Source organism: Patiria miniata, unplaced genomic scaffold (assembly GCF_015706575.1).
Source record: "Patiria miniata isolate m_02_andy unplaced genomic scaffold, ASM1570657v1 HiC_scaffold_9, whole genome shotgun sequence".
Classification (NCBI taxonomy): domain Eukaryota; kingdom Metazoa; phylum Echinodermata; class Asteroidea; order Valvatida; family Asterinidae; genus Patiria; species Patiria miniata.
In genome coordinates this window covers 19,283,544-19,308,822 of record NW_024037076.1, presented here as the reverse complement: position 1 = coordinate 19,308,822, position 25,279 = coordinate 19,283,544, and the positions used below count along the sequence as shown (strand labels likewise).

At 38.1% G+C, this 25,279-nt stretch overlaps 1 protein-coding gene across 3 annotated transcripts in view; it reads right to left on the bottom strand.

Moving 5' to 3' along the window:
- Positions 1-18,127, bottom strand: part of LOC119720572 (echinoderm microtubule-associated protein-like 4) — a 53,916-nt gene extending 35,789 nt beyond the window's left edge. The window contains exons 1-2 of one of the 3 annotated variants that reach the window (XM_038190290.1): positions 17,614-18,127; positions 841-1,002 (exon numbers count right to left, since the gene is read on the bottom strand). In XM_038190290.1, the coding sequence (XP_038046218.1) occupies positions 841-978 (138 nt within the window). In that variant the 5' untranslated portion in view covers positions 979-1,002; positions 17,614-18,127. Of the gene's footprint in view, positions 1-840; positions 1,003-15,064; positions 15,733-17,613 lie in introns of those variants that run through there. The other 2 variants (XM_038190289.1, XM_038190291.1) reach the window with 2 other exon arrangements.
- Positions 18,128-25,279: the final 7,152 nt, after the last annotated feature.

The window sequence follows — 25,279 nt, the reverse complement described above, 5'->3', positions numbered from 1 at the left end:
GCGACTCATGCCAGATGCCCCAAACTCAATTAATTTTTGCCCGAGAGCCAGCAAAGGGCATCGTTCATTCTGTCAATTTGGGAGCTTTATTAATTGCACTTTGCCGCGATCGTTAATGAGTGGGCCCACTCCAGCCAGCAGGTGGTAAGTAACCGAGGGGCTGGGTACCGTATTGGGCTGGGAACCGGGGAACATGTTAAATTAGGAATTCAGCATTTACATCAGTGCCACTCTCGATTAAGTCACTTCACCTGACCAGAGATTTTGGAAGCACAAAAAAAGTGCAAAAGCCTGAGTCTGCCTTTTATCACTGATGATTCTTTCCACCTTTTTGAGTGTCAATAACTTTTTCCACAAACCAAACCCAGAAAAACATTAAATGCTTTAAATATACACCAGTTTTCAAAAGACCTTTCTTTTAACACAAAAGGTCTATCTGAGTCTTCCACAATAGTATTTTATGATCGGGTCTCCAAAAAAAAAAAAGCACCAACTATTATTAAAGGTAGGATCATTTGCCTTTTGTGCATTTTTTTTTTTCATTTAAGGTACCAAAATTGCTCATAAAACAACTTGTTGACGTTTCAGCTCAGTGGATACGGTACTATACATTTTGCGAAAACAGAGAAAACATATGCGCAATTTTTGAAGTCTCCTAACTGGATTCCATTGCAAATGCACATAAAACAGCCCACAGGTACACTTTCTTAAGCCGCCTTCAATGATTGGTATTCTTAAATTTTAGCAATGATTTTCTCATTAAATCGTTAGGTATACATTTTCAGATAATTGCAGATGTTCCTACATACGTGCTTTTATAAAGTGTGAGCATGACCTTACCCTTTCTTCGACAAACTCGGACCAGTTGACCTTGTTGTTCATGTTGTGGATGTGTCCTGGGGCAGCCATGCGGTCATAGCGGGAGGGGCCCGAGACCGAAGTCTGCGAGGGCCGTTGCTTGGCACGCATGCTCATCATCTTGGCGAGATCTTAGTGGGGCACCTGCGTGATTGTCAGTGAAGGAAGAGAATATGGATTAGGAGGTTGCACAAAGTACTGAAGATCAAAATTCTAATTCAAACACAATGGATTCGGATGTACATGTAGTGCTGTAGTCATAAAGTCCATCAAAAGTAACAGGAGATGAGCAATGACGAAGAAATGCTAGTGTCACATTTAATATGAAATCTATAGCTCAGTTGTGACTTGACTTGAGACTAGACTACTTATGATGGACTTGTGATGGACTTGTGATGGACTTGTGATGGACTTGTGATGGACTTGTGATGGACTTGTGATGGACTTGTGATGGACTTGTAATGGACTTGTGATGGACTTGTGATGGACTTTGGAGGGAGTCGACCACAGCACAGTTAGCATGATGTAATTATGACGGAAAACTCAAATAAAACGTCTGTACGCGCGCGCACAGGGGAAAAACAGACTCTTATCCTGCTAATCTGGAGCAAACCTAACCACCAGTTGAGCGGAATGATTCTACGGAATAAAAATTAATTCCACACAAGTAGCTGCATGTGTACAATGTACAATACACATGCAGCATACGAAGCTTTGGTTTTTCCCCAACTGGATTACACGGCCGCTGTATGGAGTCCTCACACTGCTAAAAAAAATCTATTCACTGGAATCAATCCAACGCCAGGCAGTCTGTTACATATGTGGGGTCCATGACAACAAGTTATATCTTTCCATTACTCCAACAAGTCAAGCTGGATCAGCTAGCCATCAGAAGACTTCTACACCAGTGCACCATGTTCTACAAAATTCATTACAACTACGGTCAATGTCAGTTTTCCACCTTGTGTTCAACTTCACCCATCCCAACATCATCTTCACTACCAACCAATCCAGGCGTTAAGAAACTCATTCCAATTCCCATTCTTAGTCCGCACCGTAACAAGAAAGGAACAGGCTCCTGCTGGAAGCAGTAAAACAACCATCAGTTGCAGCTTTTAAGGCAGTGGCCCTTCCAGCAGTGAGAGACATGCGTCCCACCACCACCCACCAGCAACTCTAAGAAGTGAGGATGTTTTTATACTTGCACCTGTATATCTACTGCACCTGCACAACTGCACAACTTGAGCATCAAGCATCAAGCAAGCATAGATCTATATGTCGTTTGTTAGAATTATAAACATGTCAAGACAAATTTTTCTAAGATTATTTGACCCTATTTGAACATCCTTCAAAGAATTCCAGTATGACGGACCAAAATGCAGGTAGTTAATGAATAAACACAACTAATTAACACTTTCCATTGTAGAGCACTTCGACTTGACAACAGTCTGTTTATTTGCAGCCATAGAACACCAGACTCCCCCCCCCCCAAGAGTACGGCAAAAAACCTTCCTCAAACTTCAAGCACGGACGATTCCGTGCCATCATCATTCCATTTTGTTTGATATTGTGGTTAATAAACGGAGCCTGCAAAATGTTTGGACGCGGCAGTCTTAATGAGAATTTGATCATCAGCAAACAAGGCCATGTGTGCTCAGTAATTTAGTCCTTGGCAACTGCCTCGTCGCTTGCTGGTTGAGGTTGCCCGTGCTCTTTTGACTAAAAGCATGAGTTAATTAAATGGGCCGTATCAGACAGCGGCTTTGAGGTAACAAATGCTTGTTATTTCCTGTGCTCAATTGGCTGGCTGGCTGGTTTAAAAGTACCTTGAGATCCTTTACAAAAAAAATAATATGGTTCTTTTGGCAAGAGAGATACTTATTATAGTACAGAAAAGGGTTGATCCATCACTTAATCAAATCCAAATGAGTGTCTGTTGATTATTAGGTTGATCAATTTTTCTCATGGCTACCACTTGAAGCATATGCACTAATGTTTCAAACTCGTTTCTAAGTTGTACAACTACGACCGAAAATCCATTTGTCCATAATGCGTTATAGGATGTACTGAGGCAAAAATTCACTTTGCTTTATTTCTCAAACCACATGAAACCAAAGAATGCTGGAAAAAATATTATATTCTTATCATTATACATTTCTGATAATGAAACCAAGGATTCCTCTAAAGCACCCTGGGCACTGTAGCTCATCACAAGCCTGAAAAAAAACCTGTAGAGAAAAGACAATGAAGAAATTCCACTTTCAGAGGTGGGAGAAATACCCCACAAGAAAATTCTGCGAGGAAACCAACAGAGTCAGACTGGGACTGAAAACCCAATCCACACGTGGACCAAGGCAGGAATCGAACCTGAGCCATAGAGGTGGAAGGCGAGGAACGAACTAACTGCGCCATTTGAGTCCTCATACTTTAAATCCCTCCAAGTGAAGGTCAAAGTTTGTACTGCAAACCAATTCCCTGAATAGGGACGTTTGTACCTTGTCTACAACAGCACTCTAAATGTCCGATCAAGAAACTGATGGGGAGGTACATGTAGCTCATAATTAAAAGACCCTGAGCACAGCTAGGAAGAGGTGCTTGTCCTTCATACGTGTGATGCATGTTATCCTCAAGCCTGGATGCTTAATGTAATTTAGACCTGTGAAACTAGATCATCTAACATGTTAACATATGCACTGACAGCTCGCAATCGTCAGTAAGCAAGTCTTCTCCTTAATAGGCACATAGGATTATTTGCTTTTTTGTGCATTTTTGTGTGTGTTTGAAGAAACAAAATTGCACAAAATCCTAAGTATGATACATATTGTACCTGTAACAACTACCCTGTTGAAGTTTCAGCTCAGTGTATACACTACATTTTTAGAAAACAGAAAATGTGTGTAAGGTTTTTGGGGTCTGGTTAGTCGTGGAGGAAGTGTATTCCTCGGCACCCTAGTTTGAAACCACCTTCAATGATATAATTTCAGGCCGTGTCATTTCACAGGGTATTTGATACCAGTCCTATCTTCACTATGAGCAAGGTTTCTGTCATTAAAGGGCATGTAATGTGTTTTTGTTTTAATGCAGCCCTTGTAAGCACACCATTGTGTCCCATTTATCCGTATTTTCAATTTGCCATTTTAAAGGGTATTTTGGTGCCTTTATGGCTTTAGCTTAATGTAAGTGTCCATATTCATGAGCAAAAGTGTGATGTCATTTCAGGCAGTAACCTTAATGTTACAGCTACATGTATTTCAGCACCAAAAGTAGCCAGAATTTTGGATATTTTGCTGTCGTGAATTTTCTTTGCTTTGACGATTCATTGTTGTTTCAGTACATGACAGTAGCAACATTTTCTCACAAAATTTTTCAATGAGCAAATTTTGGGTTCACAATTTGAACAGAAAACCCCTCAACTGAACAGTGTCTTCTTGAAATCAACAACACCCTCATTTGTCAGGAAAAGCATGGAAAATGTTTAAATGTTTAAAGAAGTGCACTTTCCACTAAGATTAACCAAAAAGGGATGTCATATAATGTTCATACAATTAAGAGTACAAAGTTGCACAAATTATGTTTCCAAGTAAAATGCATGTAATGGGCTCTTTAAATCGGAAGGTACCGAAACTGAAAATGATCCTTCCGGTACATGGCTTTAAAACAGTCTTAGCTCAATTGAAGGGTACAACTTGCAGCGTTGAGACATGTGAGATGCAGTTAATGGGAAAAATATATCAATGTTCCTTCCAAGAGAAAGAAATGGTAACAGAATTGGTATGGACTCTTATCTTGTTTAAAAATATCTTACATATCTTAAATAAATTTATTTTTTTTAAAACTTGACACAGTTGTGTAAATTCAATGATTAACACCTTGTCAAAGATAGACTTTACATCAATCTCTTGAACAGATTTTTTTTCTTCAAACTACATACTTTACATCAATCTGAAATAAGAGCAAGGATCTCATTTGTGTCAAGCCAAAAATTAAAAAAACCTGTCGGATGTACAAAATATTTAAGTTCAATGTTCTATATGATTGAAAACATGCGCCAGGATTTCTTGGAATATAGGGTCGTGAACTTGGCAAAAGTACTATTTGCACGTACACATGTAGGCCTTCATTTTGTACATGAACAATTTTTACAGTAACCCTAATCTCTTCAGGCCTTTTTGGCTAGGATGCGTCCTCAATCCTGGAAAAATCCTCAAACAACCTCCACATAAATATTGGATATGCATCCTCCAAAATCAATACCGGCAGGCACTTAACAGGCATACAGCCTCATTCCTTCAAAGTCTTCCGAAAGTGCCTAGTTGATTTTTGAGGATTGAGGAACGTTAGGTTTAGAGTTAAAGCTATTGTTTTTAAAGATACTGTTTTGAATCTGAAGATGCGAAAGAAGGGAACATCACACTGGATTTTTAAAAATTATTTACTAACATTTCAGTCAAACCAAAAAAGGTACTGTGTAAATCAGACACAATGCTGACAATACAACAGGCAACTTTAAACACAAACTCCAACTTAAAGGTAGAGTACATCATTTGCAGCTATCCAAAAAAGTAACCGACAAAATTATTGTTGAAAAGCAAGTATATGACCAATAATGCATGTAATGAGTTTTACACTGTGCTAATGTTAAACTATACTAGTGTGAAATTTCAATTGTGCTGTAAGCTTTCTGAAGAAGTGCTGTAAAATTCCAAACGTCATTTAGTAACGCTGTAGTGTCCCAATTTCTGCAGGGTCATCAGCATGGTAAGAAGAAAAAAGGTGTGATTTATGATGTGTATAATCACCGAAGACAGTCCTTTGCAAAATATCAATTTTGCATCAAGATGATAGAAGCAGAGCAATTGAATTCCATGACAGACATTTATCACAATGGTAATACATATAGAAAGATTGTACCTGTTTTTTGGTCATTTGTGTAAGCATGCCATGGTGCAAATGACTGGCTCCAGAACTAACAACAGTAACCCTACCTAGACAATGAATATGCTGAACTGAGTGGCATAATGTATTGATTTGTCACCTAATTGTACTACAAATGAGGTGAATGAATGAACCTACATGTATTGTATCCTTAACAGTGGAAAAGCACAGTGAATAACAACAGTGCAGCTGATGTAATTCTAACCACTTTTTGCAGCATTTCATATTTTGCATGAATTTTGACTTTGGGCATGATCCCCGGCTCCATGGAATATACTGCCCTACATGTTGGTGAACCGCTAAACATATAGGGGCCGGATAGCTCAGTTGGTAGAGGACCGGTATGGTAATCCAGAGGTTGCTTGTTCCAATCCCAACCCAGTCAATTTCTTTGTTCAACTTTCTGTACTGATTACATTGTACTGTTCAGGTAAATTATCACCTATCAAACTTTTGCCTGTCACCGAGTGTTACATGTGGGTGCTAATAAAACTATGGTTGTGTGAAGCAAAAGGAATATTAAATTTCCACCAAAACCTATAATATACATCCACCCACCATTGTAAAATTCAATCACACAGGTCACTGAAGTTAACAACTTTTACGTGTATGTTTTTGTTAATTATTTATTACAAAAATCTAAAAACCAAATGTTGTGTTCCCAAGTGCTAGCTGCAGAGCTGGGTTCAAGCATTTTGTGAAGGGGTAGTTTAGAAAAGTGCTAGTAAATTTTCAGTTAATTTCATTTTCAAATAGAAGTACATTTTAATTATATTTAGATTACATTGATCAGTTATCGCTTAAAATCAAGCAGAATCCGTTGGAGAGGTGCTATAATGCAAGTATTGACTGCTTTATCCCGACCAGTAGTAAAACTAGCCTCACTAAGTGATTCATGGAGCATTCTTTTTTTCCCTCGGTTTTGCCTCGGGAAAAATAGAATGCTCAATGGATCACCTCGGGAGGCTAGTTTTATTACACCACTCCAAGCAGTCAATATTTGTATAAGATGCTACCATGAGATGTGTTCCAGCGGCCTCTCTTCATTTGTTTTCCCCCAACCATACTTTCAAGCAATCCACGCACTTTGCTGCCACTTTAATAACATCCTTTCCCTGTCATAGTGCCTAAGGCTAGTAGTAGTAGTGAAAAATGTTCCTTGTTCCTTCATCCTGCTTCTCTTTTGAACTACATGTATGTATCTACCAGAATCATGCTTCCCTTCTACATTCAGTCTTTCACAACGTGAATAGATGCCCTCTTTCACATACACATACGTCTTCTTTCTTTCTTTCTTCATGTTCTTTCTAGTCTGTAGCCCACAACTTTCAGTGGCCTTGGCCTTGTGTTTGATTGATACACATTAAAATAACAGTATTTTTAGTCCAAACCTCCCTAACAGAGGGTCCATATGTTTGCTATAATAGCACACACTGCTTGACTTGGTAAAAAAAATAATAATAATAATTTACGATGATCGGCTATCCAGTCAAGTCCCAGACTCCCACTTTCTCTCTTACAAGTGTTACATAATGGGACCCTTGGGTCCTGGCCTCAGACTATCCCTCGAATAAATCAAGATGACAAAATACCGGTACTACCCCAGAAAGTTTTGAAATTGGGTTTAAAAAATATTGCTGAATCATTAACATCTCTAAAATCATTCGTAATTTTCCAAAGGTTCCTGCATCATCAATTAAGAATGAAAGCACACACCATGTGAAAAAGGAAGGTTATGTTTAGGCCTAAACACACTTTACACATCTTCAAATATTGCAAGTTTCAATTATTTAAGATGGCTTTTCGAGATCTTTTCTTGACAGTAAGGTTTAAATTGAAACTTATCATTTGCCATGAAGCTACAATCCCGGCCAAAATAGTTGGGACACTTCCTGGGCCTGCCACGGTCACCCACTCCCCCGCTCCCCCGGTCAATGTTGTTCTTTCCAGCTGATGGAGCACACACCGCGCAATGAGAGACAACATTGAACGGGGGCCGGGGGGTAAGAGGTCCAGCAAGATTTGGCCAGGATTGTAGGCTCAAGTACAATTTGTATTTGATGATGCAGCTGTAAGAAAAAAATACACTTCTTGCAGTAAATCTGTTGACAAAAGTAACTTATTCAAAATCTTTCAAACAAGGTAAGAAAAAAAAGTGTGATTTACTTAAAACCTGAATTTAAAACCAATTTTGACAATTAAACCTTAAAGTTGGTATACGTGCTTTTAAAAAAATTTCAAATTTCTTTTCCGAACGAGTTTTGAGGGAATATCAATGCCCTGTGACAAATAAATTTGCTTGTTTGCATTTGCACGCCTTTATACAGTTTTAAAAAGTGGTTTTAAACAGCGTACTCCAGTTCAGAAAGTTTTGAGCGTAATGCTATAAATATTCATATCTAGTGACATAGCCATGTATTCATATGTGTTAATTTTGGAATCATGAGTTTTGTATTCGCCTGGCACATGATGATCGTGGCCGTTCTGAGACATGCTCCGCAATCATGGTAGACCTACATGCAGCCAGGCCATCTCATAGTTAATGTAATGCTAGCAAATTATCAATTCACAATTAGCACAATGTAAAACAATGTAGTAAAAGTGCTAATATGTTTTTTGAAAAAGCTGATCTCCTACCTTTACTTTCCAAACTAAAATCAAAGTTGATGTGATCGTGTCCAAACAGGACAGACTCAGTGGTGGCACTCCTTTCCCGTCTCTGGGAATATTTGCTCCATGACCAGATCACAGAGCATGTCTCGAACAAATCTTAGTCATAACTGTTGATCTGAAAATTACAGCTCTGAGGTGTGGCCAGGTTTTGTTTGAAGAAAGCTACATCATGGCTTGCAGCTTCTTCGACCTCATTGCATCAGCTGGAATCCAATAAATAAGACATCCGTGCCAAACCAAACATTCGTCGGATCACACTCCAAAAAAAGACCGGCGTGCGAGACAGAAATCGCAATCAGATAGCTTAATTTCCGGGTAAGATGTGTTTGCAAGCAGCAAACAGAAAGGGAAAAAAATTTCATCTCCCCGCTGGTGCATCATCTTCCACACAGTCAAGCAAACATTCTGGCCAATCCAACCCGAAGACGGATTTAGTTATTACACTCTTTATTTGTTGGCAGGAGATTCAGATGGTGTAAGTTACTGAGTGAAATACAAGCCGGAGCGTAGAGGATTACCAGTTAAGGAAATGTGATTTTTATGAGAATTTGTGTCATCCAGTCCTGCTGAAGATAAATGTACCGTGATAGACTTGCATGCATGCATAACATGTAGATCATTTATTGCACAACATTATTGCAAAGTTCATATGCTGCATGGTGTCTGGGGAAAAAAATCAATGTAAATTCATCATAACTGATTTATAAATGAAGAAAGATGGACCGCGCACAAATGTACTACTCCTCGGTATGATGTTTTCTAAAGCAAAACAGTGAACGTGATGCTTTTACTGCATACCTAGTTACAAACAAGAAAAGTCTTATCCTAATGGACGAGTGGTTAAGGTCATCAACAAAATGTCATGGCTAGCTACACTAAATGCTTTCTCTTTCAAAAACAGGAATTCCCACCTGATTTCACAAACCTCCTCGTCCTCCGAAATATCACTAATGGAGATGATATATATCTCAACTTTAGGCATTTATCTTTACTGCCATGGCCTAGGCAAAAATATTTAGAGCGTGTAATATTGTTTCCGACATCATGCAAAAAAGTCAGAAATATAACGATGCAGTCACATAAACCACACTTTGAAGCTTGTTTATACCCCTTTTTTAACAAATGGGCAGCTCTGTATTGATATCAGCCGATAAAAAAAGATGTCGGTTAATTATCCAAATAGGGCAGGGATATTAGATTTTTTATTTTTTTCCGCCACACTAAAGCTCTTGAGCACGATAGCCCTATCTTCAAGAAATACAAGTTTTATGTTTTGTATAGCTTGAAATAATCTTTCTACTCGTAAATTCTGGCTATGCTCTTGAGGTCCAAAACAATTCCTTCTGACATATCAATTACGGTTGACTTGAAACATGGCCTTGCTCCAATGCTCTAAGTATTTTCTGTGCTCTTTTAGTGTTTCACCCTGCAATAGATTTTGCCTTTATATCGCTATTTTTTAAGCAAATGCTATTACCTTTTGAATGAGACGCTGACCGCAAAAATTGGTGCACGTTAAAGTTGGTGTATACCTGCTTTTTGGGTGTAGCACCTTGAAAAATAGATTTTCAAATTGAATTGATAATTTGATAGCATTTGCCGAGTGATTGTGAGAAAAAAATAAGTCCGGTGAAGAGCAAAACCCAATATGGAATAAGTTAATTAAGTTGGGGAATAATTACTTAACAGAAATTTGAGTTGTATTGTTGCCTGACAATAGCTCAGTTCTAACTGGGGATACAATAATTCAGTTCTAACAGCGGGGACTGGTTCACACCCCCTTTTAGAATTTATAAATCGGGGAGGTGAGCCAGTCTACTTGCACGTTGGCTCTAGGTACAAAACAATCTCTCTTTTTTTTCGGTGAAGAAAAGTTTTATCCGCATGGACAAAGTGGTTGAGGTCATCAACAAAATGTCATGGCTAACTACACTAAATGCTTTCTCTTTCAAGAACAGGAATTCCCGCCTCATTTCACAAACCTCCTAGTCCCACAAAACATCACTAATGGAGATGAGATATATATCATAAAAGCATTTATCTTACTGCCTTGGCCTTAGCAAAAATATTTAGAGCGTGTAATATTGTTTCCTTCATCATGCAAAAAAGTCAGAAATTGAATGACACAGTCACATACACCTCACCTTGAAGCTTGCTTCATCCTTTTTTTTTTTACAAATGGGATGCTCCGTATTGATATCAGCCAATAAAAAAAAGATGTCGGTTAATTATCCAAATAGGGCAGGCATATTAATTTTCTTGATTTTTTCTGCCACACGAAAAAGCGATCATGACGCTTTTTTAAAAAAAATTTATTTTTTTTTGTTCGGGAGGTAGCATGGAAGGATACATACATGTAGATCACGAGCTTAAAATTACTGCACAGAAAATCAAGCAAAAAAGTTACATCATTCGAACATGCTGTGCAGAGGTTTTTACCAAAAATACACTTAATATTTCATTAGCAAATTGTAGCATGTAGTAATTTTTGTAATAATAAGTTTCTCTCTCAAATGACGTCACTGCCTACAGCTTACCACCTGCATCAGCATTTTGGGGGTCGAATTTTTGTGACGCGCATCGGCTGTGCCGTGTTTCGAAGAAATTTCAAGCAACATGGGCACATGTTTAGAACATTTTGCACACTGCACCTAATGGCGTTGAATACGCAACTGTAATTTTCCTATGAAGATGGCCGTCTAAGAGAGGGGGCTATACTTCATGAGTTAATTAGGCAGCCATCCATTCAATTGGACAACACACTGAACACAATGGATCTCAAGTTAAGGCCAAAAAAAAAGTCTCCGGTTTCTGGTATGCGCGCGCGTCGCCGTAGCCATGCGCGTCGGCAAAATGAAAAAGTTTTTTTTTCAATGAAAGATGATGTCTCAAAACCGCCAAACTCACTGGTTTGACTGGAATCCTGCTGCTGCACAATTTTAACGTTTTTTTAGATGGGGTTATGATCGAGAATAAGCTTTATGTGGCCTCTCTGGTCTCCCATAATATTTGCACTAAGTTTAGTCGGGCACCATTTGCAGTCATCAGCCGACATTTGAAGCAAAAAAAACAGGTAAAAAAAAAAAAAAAAGCCGCGTCGCCGCACCACTTTTTGGGCAAGCTCCATACCAGAAACCGGAGACTTTTTTTTTTGGCCTAAAGGTACATGGGAACATTGGTAAACTTTACCCAAGATACCAATTTAATGATAAAAACCGTGCTAGAAGTGAAGAAAGGACTGGTACCCAATACCCTGTGAATGTATTCCGTCTGAAATGGTATCATCCAAGAGATAACAATCATTGAAGGTGATTTCAAAAAAGTGTGCCCGCAGACAATTTTTTTTTTTTAAATTTGATGTGTTAAATACTGCGACGATTACCCATCCTGTATGACTTTCACATCACATTTGCACTAACCGGCTGAATAAAAACCATGTCTAGAGAACTGATTTAGGGATTTCATCATGCCATTTGATACATGAAACAGCAACTTTTGAATCAAATGCACTAACAACGGAATCGCTTACGAGACCAAAACAAATTGTGCAATGCTGTTTTCTAATACATTGTATAAGTTACATCCACTGATCTGAAACTCCAACAGTTGTTATGCATCCTACTTATTAATATTGTAAACAATTTTTCTAAACGAAAAATGCACAAACCGCAAATAATTCTCTGGGACCTTTAATGGAATTACAACATGAAATGTGTATTTTATGTCATTTTACTCTGATATTGAGTTCGTGTGTTGGCCTACACTGTATAAACCACAGTGCAAAGCATTTTGAGAAATTGAAGGTTAGCCATGCATCACCATGATCACTCAGCATTTTTTTCAATGCCATTGCCAACCAATTCATTGTGGCAACCTAACAAAATTAGGATGATATAATTGTGGGGCTGACCAGGCCTAAACTAAATTACATAGAGCCAAAAGCACTTAGAGAAATACATGCAAATCACAATTTCGGGAAATATTGAGTGGCATTTGGGGGAAAAGTTTTTCAATTTGTAGAAAAGAGAAATTGAAATGGTAAATCCAAACACTCTTCTTGGTTTTTCAAATACCTCAGAATTTTATTTAAGGTTAGGGTCATTCTATACATTTGGCCTAAACTAAATTACATAGAGCCAAAGCACTTAGAGAAATACATGCAAATCACAATTCCTGGAAATATTGAGTGGCATTTGGGGGAAAAGTTTTTCAATTTGTAGAAAAGAGAAATTGAAATGGTAACTCCAAACACTATTCTTGGTTTTTCAAATACCTCAGAATTTTATTTAAGGTTAGGGTCATTCTATAAACTTGGCCTAAACTAAATTACATAGAGCCAAAAGCACTTAGAGATATATGCAAATCACAATTTCTGGAAGATTGAGTGACATTTTGGGGGAAAGTTTTTTAAATTGTAGAAAAGACAAATTGAAATGGTAACTCCCAGCACTGTTCTTGGGTTTTCAAATACCGATACCTCAGAATTTTATTTTAAGGTTAACTGGGATCACACTTGTATACGTTCTTTTCCTGAAGTTGAAAGACTTACTGCTATAAACATTTTGAGGTAAGCGCAGTGTGACCAGCTGAGAGAGCACCGATTAAAAACATGGAGGAGTGTCAGATTCATACTACAGACCAGAATTTTTAGGAAAATCAACTATTACAAAACAAAAATCCAAACAGCAAAATTCTGTAATGTTGAGGTTAACATAATAGCTATTTGTTATGAAGTAGTGATTCAAGTTAAACACATCTTTTGGTGACCAGTATCCACCTCAGTATCAACATTTTGGCGTCTACACTTAAATTACAATTTTAGCACAGGTGCTTCATACCTATTATGGTAAATATTAAGATATTCATTACAATTCAATGAAAGTTTAATGTAAAACAACAGGACTACTTGCATCATTCACATGCTACACAGAAGGTAAATTATGCACTTTAATCCCAAATACCGCTTGATTGAATCAGCACAAAGGATAGTCTGAGAAGAGAAAAGGCACAGAAAGTGCCTCTTTTTCCTTCCCACAGTGCTTTGAAGCTACCGGTATTTGTGCAAAATCACTCAGGCGATATTTGCGATGAAGTCTCTGAGTGGCAAAGAAAATTGACAAATGACTCACCGACATCAATGATAGATTTCAATCTTTTGATGCTCTACACAACATTGCGAATCTCACCCTGTCATCCAGGATACATACACTAGGTAGGAGTTCTCTGCTTGGCCAAGCGCACATCCGAGTAATAAGTTCAAGAATTGTACCAGAGAATACTCCAGGCACGTGTGCACGGTCCAGTCAAAAAGTCAAAACCCTTCTGAAACCTAACCATAAACTACAAGAAAGCACTGGGACCTATCGGATCAGCCGGCCCATAAGGTAGTAACCAGAAACTCACATGTTTTTATGCATGTAGGTCGGGACCATTTTCACCCACTTATCACACTGGATCTGAGGGTCCGCACAAGAATAATCTCATTGTCACTGCTGAGGCTGCCATGGCAACAACACTTTGCTTGGCATACAGGGACAAACTCGCCAGGCCAATCTAATTGCTCCAGCTCCGAGCTCCGCGGCGGATTGGCTTTCCCTGGTTGTTTTATTTTTTTTTGTTTAGTACACAACACTGCCCCAGAATGTTTTCAGTTAGATCACAGAGCTGCAGGTCCTATGGTAAGATCAGTTTACAAAAAATGGCTTTGAAGACTTTGCGACTGGAAATTGGAAAATTCCAGGGCAAAATTAACTATGCGGCTGGATTAAAAGCCGATGACATGCAAAGGGCTCTATAACAACAATTAATGGGAACAAGTCTGGCATATCGGAAGTATTTTTTTGCTGATTTGCTCCAGTCAAGTTCCCACATGAATGCTAAAAACTTCCTAAATCATCAAGGCTATAATTTCTCTCATATAGGGGCCTACTTTTTACTTTCTTCAACTAATTAATTGTTTTCTCTAAATGAATTTTGAGCTACATGTACGAGCGTTTTATTTTAGCGGCAAAAAAAGAGCATTTTTTGGGGAGGGGGAGTTTGCTTTTGCACACAAATATAGATCTGCCTAAGTTGCAAGTAGACTGGTTCACCTACCCAATGACGTACTTTTTCTGGCAATCCCTCGGCAAATGCTCCAGTGTAAAACCTGAGTACACAGTGTTTGTAAAAATACATCGGTGAAGGGCAAAACCTAAAACCGAATTTTCATGACCCCGATGCATACTGTATCTTATGTACTATAACTTAACTTAGGCTGATTTATGCCGTCAGTGTCTCATTCAAAAGGTAATGACATTTGTACTGCTTGAAAAGTGATATATGCCAGGGCGAAACACAAAACGAGCACAAAAAATACTTGGAGCATTGGAGCAGGCCAAGTTTCAAGTCAGCAATTGATATCGGAAAGAATTTTTTTGGATCTCAACATGATAGCCAGAATTTACGAGTTCAAGATTATTTCAAGCTATTCAAAACATAAAACTTTTATTTCTTGAAGATTTCGTGCACGAGCGCTTTCATTGTATTTACGTGGAATACATAGAAATTTGCAAGTTTAAATTTATATGAAACTGAAACAAACAGCCTGTTAACTTACCATGCTATGCAGACTAAAGTCTTCAAAGATGCAGATTTTGACAATCCTGAATGACACATCAGTTTTCCACTTTCAAATGTTACAGCATACAAACGACTGTATACCGCCCCCATTGGCATCCATGAAACCCGAAGTAAACAGGTCTCAAAAGCTGATGTCAGTGCTGTTGACCCTCAACTAAATCCAGCTGTCACTTTTTTCGTTCTTGAAGCCTAGTAAAAGCTGACATTGCCAAGTTTTCTCTGAAGTCGTTTCATTTTGAGTGTCTACATGTGTCCAAACATCCTGAGTTGAAAACACTGAACATTTCAAGGTTGAATTTCCACTCTACATGTAGCTCATGTTTGGCACACATCTACCTAAAGTGGAAGATGGCATCCTAACCATGAACACTAATCCCTCAACTAATGCATTCTTCTGTAACATGTATGACAGCTACAGTATCTTGTTGTGTCCATAAATACACAGACATGACAGAGAGTTCCAAGGTTAGATCCACAATATCCAGGAATCAGTATATACTTCCAAAGTTACATTTACATTGAAGACCAGCTCAGGTTGCTTTCTTATGTGGTCAATCGCCTGACAACAGGATTAGCTCCATTGAGAGGTGTATACACAGTAAGCTTGTCACATGGATGACCATAGAGTAACAGCATACAGTTACATGTATATCATGTCCTAACCACAACACAATGGAGGGATTACCACCACTTATGTAACCAGTGTTGTTAAAGGGAATGTACAACATTTGCTTTTGCTGTAATTTTCAGAAATAAATGGATTTGGAGGATTAGTATGTTATAGAAAATATTGTTAAACTGACTTGTTTCACGTTTTGGGCTTGTAGACGCTGGAAAAACCAAGAAAACCTATCATATTCTTGTAGTCTGGTTGCCTGACCCCACTTAAAATGAAACAGAGCTGTTAATACACTTGGGGAATTGTAGGCTCAGAGAATCAGTCTAGCAGGTTTGTACCCCTTCACAGGTGTGTAATCAATTGCAAAGAAATGTCAGAATAACTAATTATGAAAACTTAGGAACAGTTTTTGAAAAAAAAAGCCAGTTTTTCCAACGCTGGTCAGCCGACCAGCGTTGGAAAAATAAAGTTTTTCTTGAAAATGTCAGCACACCAGGAGCCACGATTTTAAAGGATGATTTGGACTGTCAGTCCCTAACAAGTCAGTAAGGTATTTCGTGATAATTTGATCATTTCGTTTTTTGATGTTTGCAAATGTTGTATCTTCCCTTTAATGTCTAGCTGCAGGAGAGAAGCTCCCCACACAACGTACACAAATTATTGGCCAGTGATTAAATATCAGGGTACACTATGCCACCCCCTCAATTGTTTCTTGGAAAGGGGGCAGTATGGTAGGGTATGGGGGGGGGGGAGCTAGGAAATGGGGGTGGAATATTGTGACACTACAGGGGAAGATTAGAATTAAAGATGTACTTTCCACTCTCATCAAATTCAACTGTTTTCTCCTTATGAGTGTAAAAAGTTGTATGTTATGTTTTAAAGAAGACTTTTTTTAGTTTAGGCATCTGCAACTATCTGAGAATACCTTTATTTTTGGTCTGTAGATTATTGATCCTGAAAGGGGGAACCAGTCTAGCCTGCAAAACGTGATTAAAAATGTAGTTTTTGTTTTACGTCTCACTCAAAAGTGAATAACTTTTTGTATTGCAAGAAAAAATAAGAATTAAAGCGGTTGTGGAATGCTGAAAGTCGTTTTGTTTTTTATATTTTTTATTGTAGAGTAGACCCATATATATCATAATGACAAAGTCCCATTCTTTTGTAATGTGCGTTTGTATGTTTAAAAAACTGAAATTCATCGAGTAATTTGTTGGTCGGCGAGCGCATAATTGAAATCAACAGTCGTCGGGTTCTTCGTAAAATTAGAAAAATCGTGACGTAATAAACAGGACTCGTTTATGCTACGCTGCATCAGGAGTCCTGTTTATTACGTCACGATTTATTATGTTTTGTTTGCTGCCCCCAACGACGACTTTTACAGAAATTGCACGTTCGGGTCGAAACAGGACCTGAAAAACAGCTCTCAAAAGTACCTTTTGTACTCATTTCATGACAGACACAATAGTCGTTTTTATTTCATCACACCTTAGGCTACATATACCCAAAACATGACAGAAATGTCTTCGAGCATTCCACAACCTCTTTAACAAACAAATCCTCATAAGGGTCAAACTAAAAAAACAACACACGAACAACTATAACTGGAGCAGAGTGATGAAAAATAGAGTAAAGGGTATAAGACAATTAGGTCAAGGTCTATGATCTGAGGTTTTTGTTAGAGGAAAGCAACTGATAAACTCTATTACATGTACTGGTAAATGCAACGTGGTGAAGAGACATAGGTCCATAACGTCATACATGTACAATGTCTCAACTTGGGTGTTTAAAACTTAGAAATTAATTTTGTTGTCAAAAAATGTACATTTGTACATGCTGAGCCTTTTTTTATGTATATCAAAACTATTAGCCAGTTGTGTAAATGAGTTATGAATAAAAAAACCCCTTACCTGATATTGTATCCATTTTGAGTCCTTTGGTGGACACCATCATCATCTAGATCAAAGGGTAACGCTTGGACACCAACCTGTCGGCTGTTGGTTTTCAGTGTTCACAGATCCTGTGAAGAAAGTCCGTACCAGGAGCTAGCAGTTTATTGGTTCACATCTCCTCCAGTCCCGTTGGAATCCCTCTTGCCAGTTGAAATCCACATGCAAAAGGGAGGTTCCTAGTTCGAATCCAACTTGATCCTCAGTTTATTCGATTTTGGTACAACCAACAAGCAGAGTACTTTCAATCCTCAGTTTGGGGAAGTCAAGAATTGGGTCAAACTCTTGAGTCCTAACATAAAGTCATCAGTGTTGTTCTCTTCAACTATTTCCCAAAAAATGTCTTGCAAGCTCTACAAATCATCCCACACATGAAGGACGAAGGTTGTCCATGGTTCAAATCCACTTGATCCTTCTTTTTTTCCCTTCAGTTTATTCGATTTGGCACATCCTGCAAGCAGAGAGCTTTCATCTTCAATTTGCGAAAGGCAAGAACGGGGCACGGGTTTCAGTTCTAACATCAGTGTTGTTCTCTTTTTATTTTTCCACAAATTTTGGCTACCTCTTTCAGTCAATCATCACTCAGGTGAAGTAGTCATTTAAGCTTGTCCATGGTTCGATTCCCATTGAAGAGGATATTGGCTGGCTTTTCCTGATGCTGTCATGACTTCACTCAAATACATCCACACTGTTATTACTCACAAACGTAGGGTTTATCATTTGAAGTATGGCTGGGGAGCTATGCATCTCATTCCCGCGGCAACAATGTTGTGTTGCTGTTTGCAGAGTTTATTAAATTATGGGTATCCCTGAAGGTGAAACATTTCTCTGTTTGTTTTACGATGGAAATTGTAGAAAACGACTGGAGCAGTTTCAAGAGAGAACGTATGGAATGCAGTGTTGGTTGTCGAGTTGTTTTTCCAAAATTTATTTCCTGAAGTCACTCTGGCCGACAGCTTGTTGAATTCCACTGAGTAATTACAAAGAAATTACAAGGAATTATAGTTATGAAATTGTACATACATGTATATTGGATTGATTGGGGGAAAATGACAAATCCACGAAACAATCGGTGGAGGGTTTGAGGGTTGCCAAGGGCCGCAGAGTAGGGTCTATAGTATGTTTGTATTTACCTAAAGGCACCCCTTAAAATACCCATTTCTTTTGTTCCTAAACAAAATACAGCAAAACCTCAGGAATTCTAGATTTCAATTGGTTTTGTTTTTATCCTGAAATCAGGAACAATCCTTAAAGGGGCATTTCAGCCAGAAATCCAAAAATTGGTTTGCCGTAAAAACTTTGACCTTCAATTGGAGGGATTTAAAGTATGAGGAGTCAGATGGCAAATAACATGTTTTGGATTGTTTACTTATGAGGCATGCAACTGGGAATTTACAAAAAAAATGAGGAAACTCCAAACCACACAAGACTTTGTACAGTATTTTTCAATTTGTAATGTCATTCATGAGGAGTAAAAAAGGAGGAAATCAGCGGATCCGAGGAAAAGTTGCATGCCTGACATATACTATTTTATAGGTCTGGTTGAAAGGAAACAAACCTAATGTCCTATCGTTTTCATGAAAAGACACAAAAAAACGGTTGTTTACATCGTGCGCGACGCACATTTTGGGGCATGCATATTGGTATTTCAAGTCGTGTTTATTCAATGTATCATACACGTTGTGTGAAATTTGTTCTCGCATGGTTCTCGCAAGAATAACTCACAAATAACTCCACTTTTTAAAGGATGGTTGTGTGGACGTTTACATGTTGATTGTAAATGCTCTTGTTCAATTTAATATCATTTTGTTTAAAACGCGCTTTGTAGCCCAATTGGGCACATTGCAGGCCGTAACATCCCTTTAATATAATCCTGAAATATGCAAAAACCCTTTCAAAAAATCCTGAAATCAGCAAACAATCCTGACAAATCTCACCCCTGATCAACAAAGTATAGCTGACTGAAACTGGGGGAGTTAGCATTTCAAAGTGGTACAGCCCATTTTAAAAGTCATGATAAAAAAAAGAAGGGAAAAGAGAACATTTCTGCATTCATTTAAAAAAAAAAAAGGTTTTGGGAATAGCAGATATTGAAGAGTCACCATCGGTCAAATGTTAAACATTTAAGTGCATTGCACCCAAAATACAGCATTATCAAGCCATTACCTCCAGTTTAGTTCTGATAAAAAGCAATTTAAAGAAAGACTGGGTTAATTATCGGTGTTGCTTAAATAAAAAACATTGGACAAAGTATATGATTTAGAAATAAATTTCAATTCTGTATATCTACAGTTAGCAATGACACTGTTGCACCTGTCTCACTTTTGAAAGATTGTTTAAAATCAACATAAATTTCATTTTTATCCGCACACTTACAGTAATGCAGCAGAGATGTGGTTCTCCAGTGAGCTCTCTCAAAGGTTGATCCAAAAACGCTCATGGTATCTCCCCAAAATGAGAAAGAACAAATGTGACGCACCTATTTCACAGTCTGATTCACACAATATCGCAGCGACTTCTGAGGAAACGAAAAAATGAACCGATATTAAATATTCGGCCTACCAGCTACGGCGCAAGCTAACAAATCAATGAAGTTGCCAGGGTAAACCATCTCTGCCATCTATCCAACCGTGAAATGGACAATGTTCAATACGCCTTTGTTCAACTTTCCCCCGCTGCAACTGGGGCACGGCTGTAACGATCGGCCAGTCCAAAATGCCTTTCCATTATTTTTTCATGAATGGGAAGTTGACATGTGATTCCCGAATGTTATATGATAACGCCAAGGACAATTGTAGGGCAATCGATAGCTGGTAAAGATTGGTGGTGGTCGTGAAAGCGGACAATGGCACAATACAAAAGAGAAGTGAGAACAGGCTATCTAGATCCCACACGAAACTGAAAAAGAAAATCTACTATTATGAGGACAGTGTTTTAAAAGGATCAAGTTTGTACTTTGTTTATAAGTGCCAAAGAATTCTGGGGTAATTTTCAATGGATGAAGAAAGGTCAAGATTAACAAGGGGATCACAAAGTGAAAAAGGATACTTCTGTTAAACTTCACAGTTTATACCTCAAGGTTTTGTTTACGGGAGCAGTGTCAGGTATCAAACGTGAGTTCAAAGCAAGAAGTAAACATGTTGACTGAAAAGTGTTGAAAGGAACAATCTCATCTTTTCTTTTTTTTCATGTAAGAAACACCCTAAAGATCGGTGAACTTCCAGGCTCTTCAGGCACTTCAAGCTGGCCTAAAATTTGACATGAATTACGACTGCAGACTTGGGTGGAGACTCAAATTTCTTAAGAGACTCATCACCTACCTACCTACTTCTTCAAATTTAAGAAGTTGATTTATCAAACTTGAAATAGTGGGACAGAAAAACTCATGTGATCCTAGAGAAATTCATATGACTATAGTTCAGTGGGCAAGTAGTCTCATTGTCATTTTATACAGTCTGTACACCAGATAAATTATTCACGAGTGGATACTATTCAACGGCCATAGTAATACCAAACACATTAAAATTTCATTCATAGGCATTTCATGTCCGCGGCAAAGCTTTTAAGAGCTCAGTGAATAAACCCGAAAATGTACTTTTATCTTAAACGTCAATCATCTGGTAATTGTTAAGGAGATTACAGACTAGGAGTTTAGGATCATTTCTCTGCATCATTATTATGAGATATCTTGGTTAATTGGCTCTTGTCACAGACATTACCCTTCTTTTCATAATGCTGAAATTGGCCTCATGTGAAATGGTATCATTTTGAGGAAGAAAAGATTTGCCTCAAAAAATTGAAATCTCCATAATGCATTCGCTCACAATCTTGAAAGTGCACAGTTGTTTTACTTTTGATGGATCCAAAAAGAATGAAAATTTAAACTAGTTCATTTTAGGGATGGTTCTGGCCTTAAATGGTTAAAAACTTTAAATACTGAGAGTGCCCCAGAAGTTTTGACATTGTTTACTCATATACATATAAAAATGAACACTTTTAGGGAATTACGAAACAAAAAGATCTTGGAGATTAACCTCAGACTGTTTTCCTTATTCCTTGAGGCACTGGGACTAACAGTTCCATTGATTCTGAACCTTAATGGCATTAAGACCTTGCAATAAAATGATTACTAAAATGAATTATGTTATAGATTTCTAGGCTTACAGCTAAACTTGTGGAGCAGAGCAATAAGACACACACTTACCTCAATTTTTCCATGAGCCAAAAAAAAGTAAAAGGATCTCAAGTCTCATTTGGCCGCAAATGTTGGACTGTATGATGTTGACAGCATACTGCAAAGGCTACTGATTTCACTTCCTCAGTTACGGAGAAAATTACTTCTAGAATTAGAAGGCTTCTCGCCGTCAGCTTCTAATTCTAGAAGTAGAGAAAATTAGACCATCTTGTCTTCTTCTAAAACAGTTTCATCTCATCCAGATGGCTACATTCTTTTAAATTATACATTGAAATTTATCACCACAATGTGATCTTTATCAAAGGGCAAATACTAACAGGCTTTCCTATGGATGGCATTGTGACTTTATGGCACTATATAATTGGGGAAGTGAATGGTAGCCCATTATTACAATTTACCTTACTGAATAGTTCATTACATACATGTACCACCATTCATTACAGCGTTGTGTAATACCGGTAGTTAGTCTGGTTCCCTGTCCCCATTGTCCTTCGGACTTCAAATATGGGGACAGGTAGCTAGCTGTGAACCTGACTACATCAGGAGGCATTCTTCCTGATGTATATGCAAATTATATGCATGATGTGTACAGGTCTGAATCCCGCCTGGTGAATTCAAATTCACAACGGTAATGGTTGCGCGCAACCAGCGTATTGCAAAATGGCAATAGGCCGCACAACAAATGTGCAGTTTCCGAGGTGATGAGCTTTGCTTTTTGCTGAATTCGAAAGTGTCTCTGGCAAATATCAATAAAGAAGAGGGAAAAAACTGTTCAGTATTTAAAACCAATGCAGTTGAAATGCTTGAAAGTTGCCCTCATGGAGACACTGACGATATTGCATACTTTTTGTGGAAAGGCAAGAGGAGTTTTTTTGACAATCGTGTGTTCAATCACCGTCCATGCACAAAGCTAAGCAGCGATTCAAAAATAAACAATCATGATGCACGCGGAGAGGTGACCCAATCAATAACTTTAATAATAATGATGTGGTGCTTACTGTATATAGCGCTTTATACCAAAGGTGTCAAAGTGCTTTACAAAAATTATCCCCGTTCATCAGGCCACGAGACCAGTACTGCAGCAGCTCAATATCAGTGCATATGACCCGTACCTTTGCAGGTGGGATGCTAGCTACCGGTCCCCACATTTTTAGGGGGGGGGGGGGAACAGTCTAGTGTAATAGTTCGAATGAATTGTTCAGTGGAATAAAAAACAATTATACAGCTTTTGGATCCCAATAAACAGAACCATCAGAGCTGTGAATTAGAATGTTAAGAATTTTCAATTGTTACCAAACTTGTTTAATACATTTAATGATTTGCATCTCAAGCGCTCAAGGATTGGAATTATAATACCACAAGTTCTACGGTATCCCCTTGGTATTGGAAATGTGCATATCAAAAAATCTTGGGTACATTATACATGTACATGTACATGTACATGTATGTTGAGAATGAACATAACCAAGTGCAAGACATGCACTTCTTTTGTATTTATTATTTTTTTTTTTTTCTGCATGGTTATGAGATCAAAAAAAAATTGTGTGTTTACGATAACCAAACCTACCAGAATCTTATCTCAAACTTTTTATTGCCACACTTGGCCAAAAAGATACAATAAAAAATATTTATATATATTCTCTACACAAGTTTTTGAGTTATTTTTTTAGCTGCGGGATAGCAGCTCAACAAATCATCCTGTCTCTCCGTTAGTTCATTAGTAACAAACGTTGACATTGTCTATAGCTCCTACATATTTTGACTGATTTCAACCAAACTTTGTCAAAAGTATCAGTAGCCCAACCCCAACATTTCATATGACCAAACTGGGGTCAAAGGGTCATCATGGGGTCACTGGGGTCAAAAAACTTTTTTTTTTACTCAAAACACAACTCCTTTCAGAAATTACATGGCACAATCACGTGACTCATGCATGAAAACAAATTTGTTGGCCTGCAGCTTCCGAGATATTTCCGACCGAGCTTGTTTAATTAAACAGAATACCCTTAACAGTACCCTAAAGTAAACAAACTAAGTGTAAAAGACCGACAGACAAATATTTTAAAAAGTTACAAAATATTTTCTTACCATGATAATTCTGAGGGCATCACATTATCGTAAACACACACATTTTTCCTTTGGGGGGGGGGGGAGCTGAGGACAACAGTAGACTTTTCAGGATGAGGCTGACACCGAAAGCATTGCCGATGTTAGTGATTTCATAATAATTATATTTATTATTAAATTTACATATATAGCACCAATAAATTTTGAATATAAAAGGTGAATGTATTGGATCAATTACTCCATAACTTCATGAATCTACACAGGTTAAGAAAATACTACATACATTACATTGTAAATCACGGCCATTACATTTTGACATTAGCTTAACTGATAAACATGTTCTTGTTTTATGTGAGGCGTTCTGGATATATGAGACAGAACTGGGCAGAGGTCGAAATGGGGGTTTGCGAGTATTAGGAAGGAGAATAAAATACTCCTTACAATACTGTTTGTTGCCCTACAATCAGACATTCCATTGACAAGTAATGGCTGTTTAAAATCCGCATTTACCGACATGTCAAAAAGTAAAACATGTGTAGAGGGGTGCTGTGGTCCAATGGTTATGGTGTTTGACTCGTGTGCCGTGGTACATGGGTTCGAATCCTGACCATGGGAACATGGTGCTTGCGCTCCTGAGCAAGGCGCTTTACCATTATTGCTTCGTCCTTCGGATGGGACGAGAAGCCGTAGGTCCCGTGTGTTGTGTAATGCACGTTAAAGAACCCAGTAACACTTATCGCTAAGAGAAGGGGTTTGCCCCGGTGTTTCTGGCAGTGGCTGCAATATGTGCCGCAGCACCTTGTAAACCATTATAAAGGTGCTACAAAATGGTTCTCATATTTCTCATGTACTTCATTTACCTGTCTCTAATAATAGACATAATTTCCAGCGCCTTGAGTACCTAATTGTTGGTAGATACGTGCGCTATATAAGACTTCGGTATTAGTAAACATATCAGAGATTACAAATATCGCTAAATCTGAAAATTGAAAACAAAATCACCCCCCCAAAAAATCACCACACCCCCCCCCCCCTTCAGGTTTTTTTTTTTCATTTTCTTTTCTTCACTTTAGCTATGGCCTGTGTCTATTTCCATCTCATTTTGCCAGAACACGTCACACATAGCATAACATGTCATTTTCTCGTGAATTATATGTACGTTATACATGTACCTGTTTATCGTGAATACACCAATACAACATGTTATTTTACATTAAAAATACTCTATTACATAAAACTGTCAAAAGAAAGCTGATCATCGATTGATCTTTCAAAAATCCAGCAGTTTGGGCTATGCTTCTCCAAAAAGCAATGTTATGAACAGAAACTAAACAAAGTGATCGTGAAACGGATTGGCTCTTAACT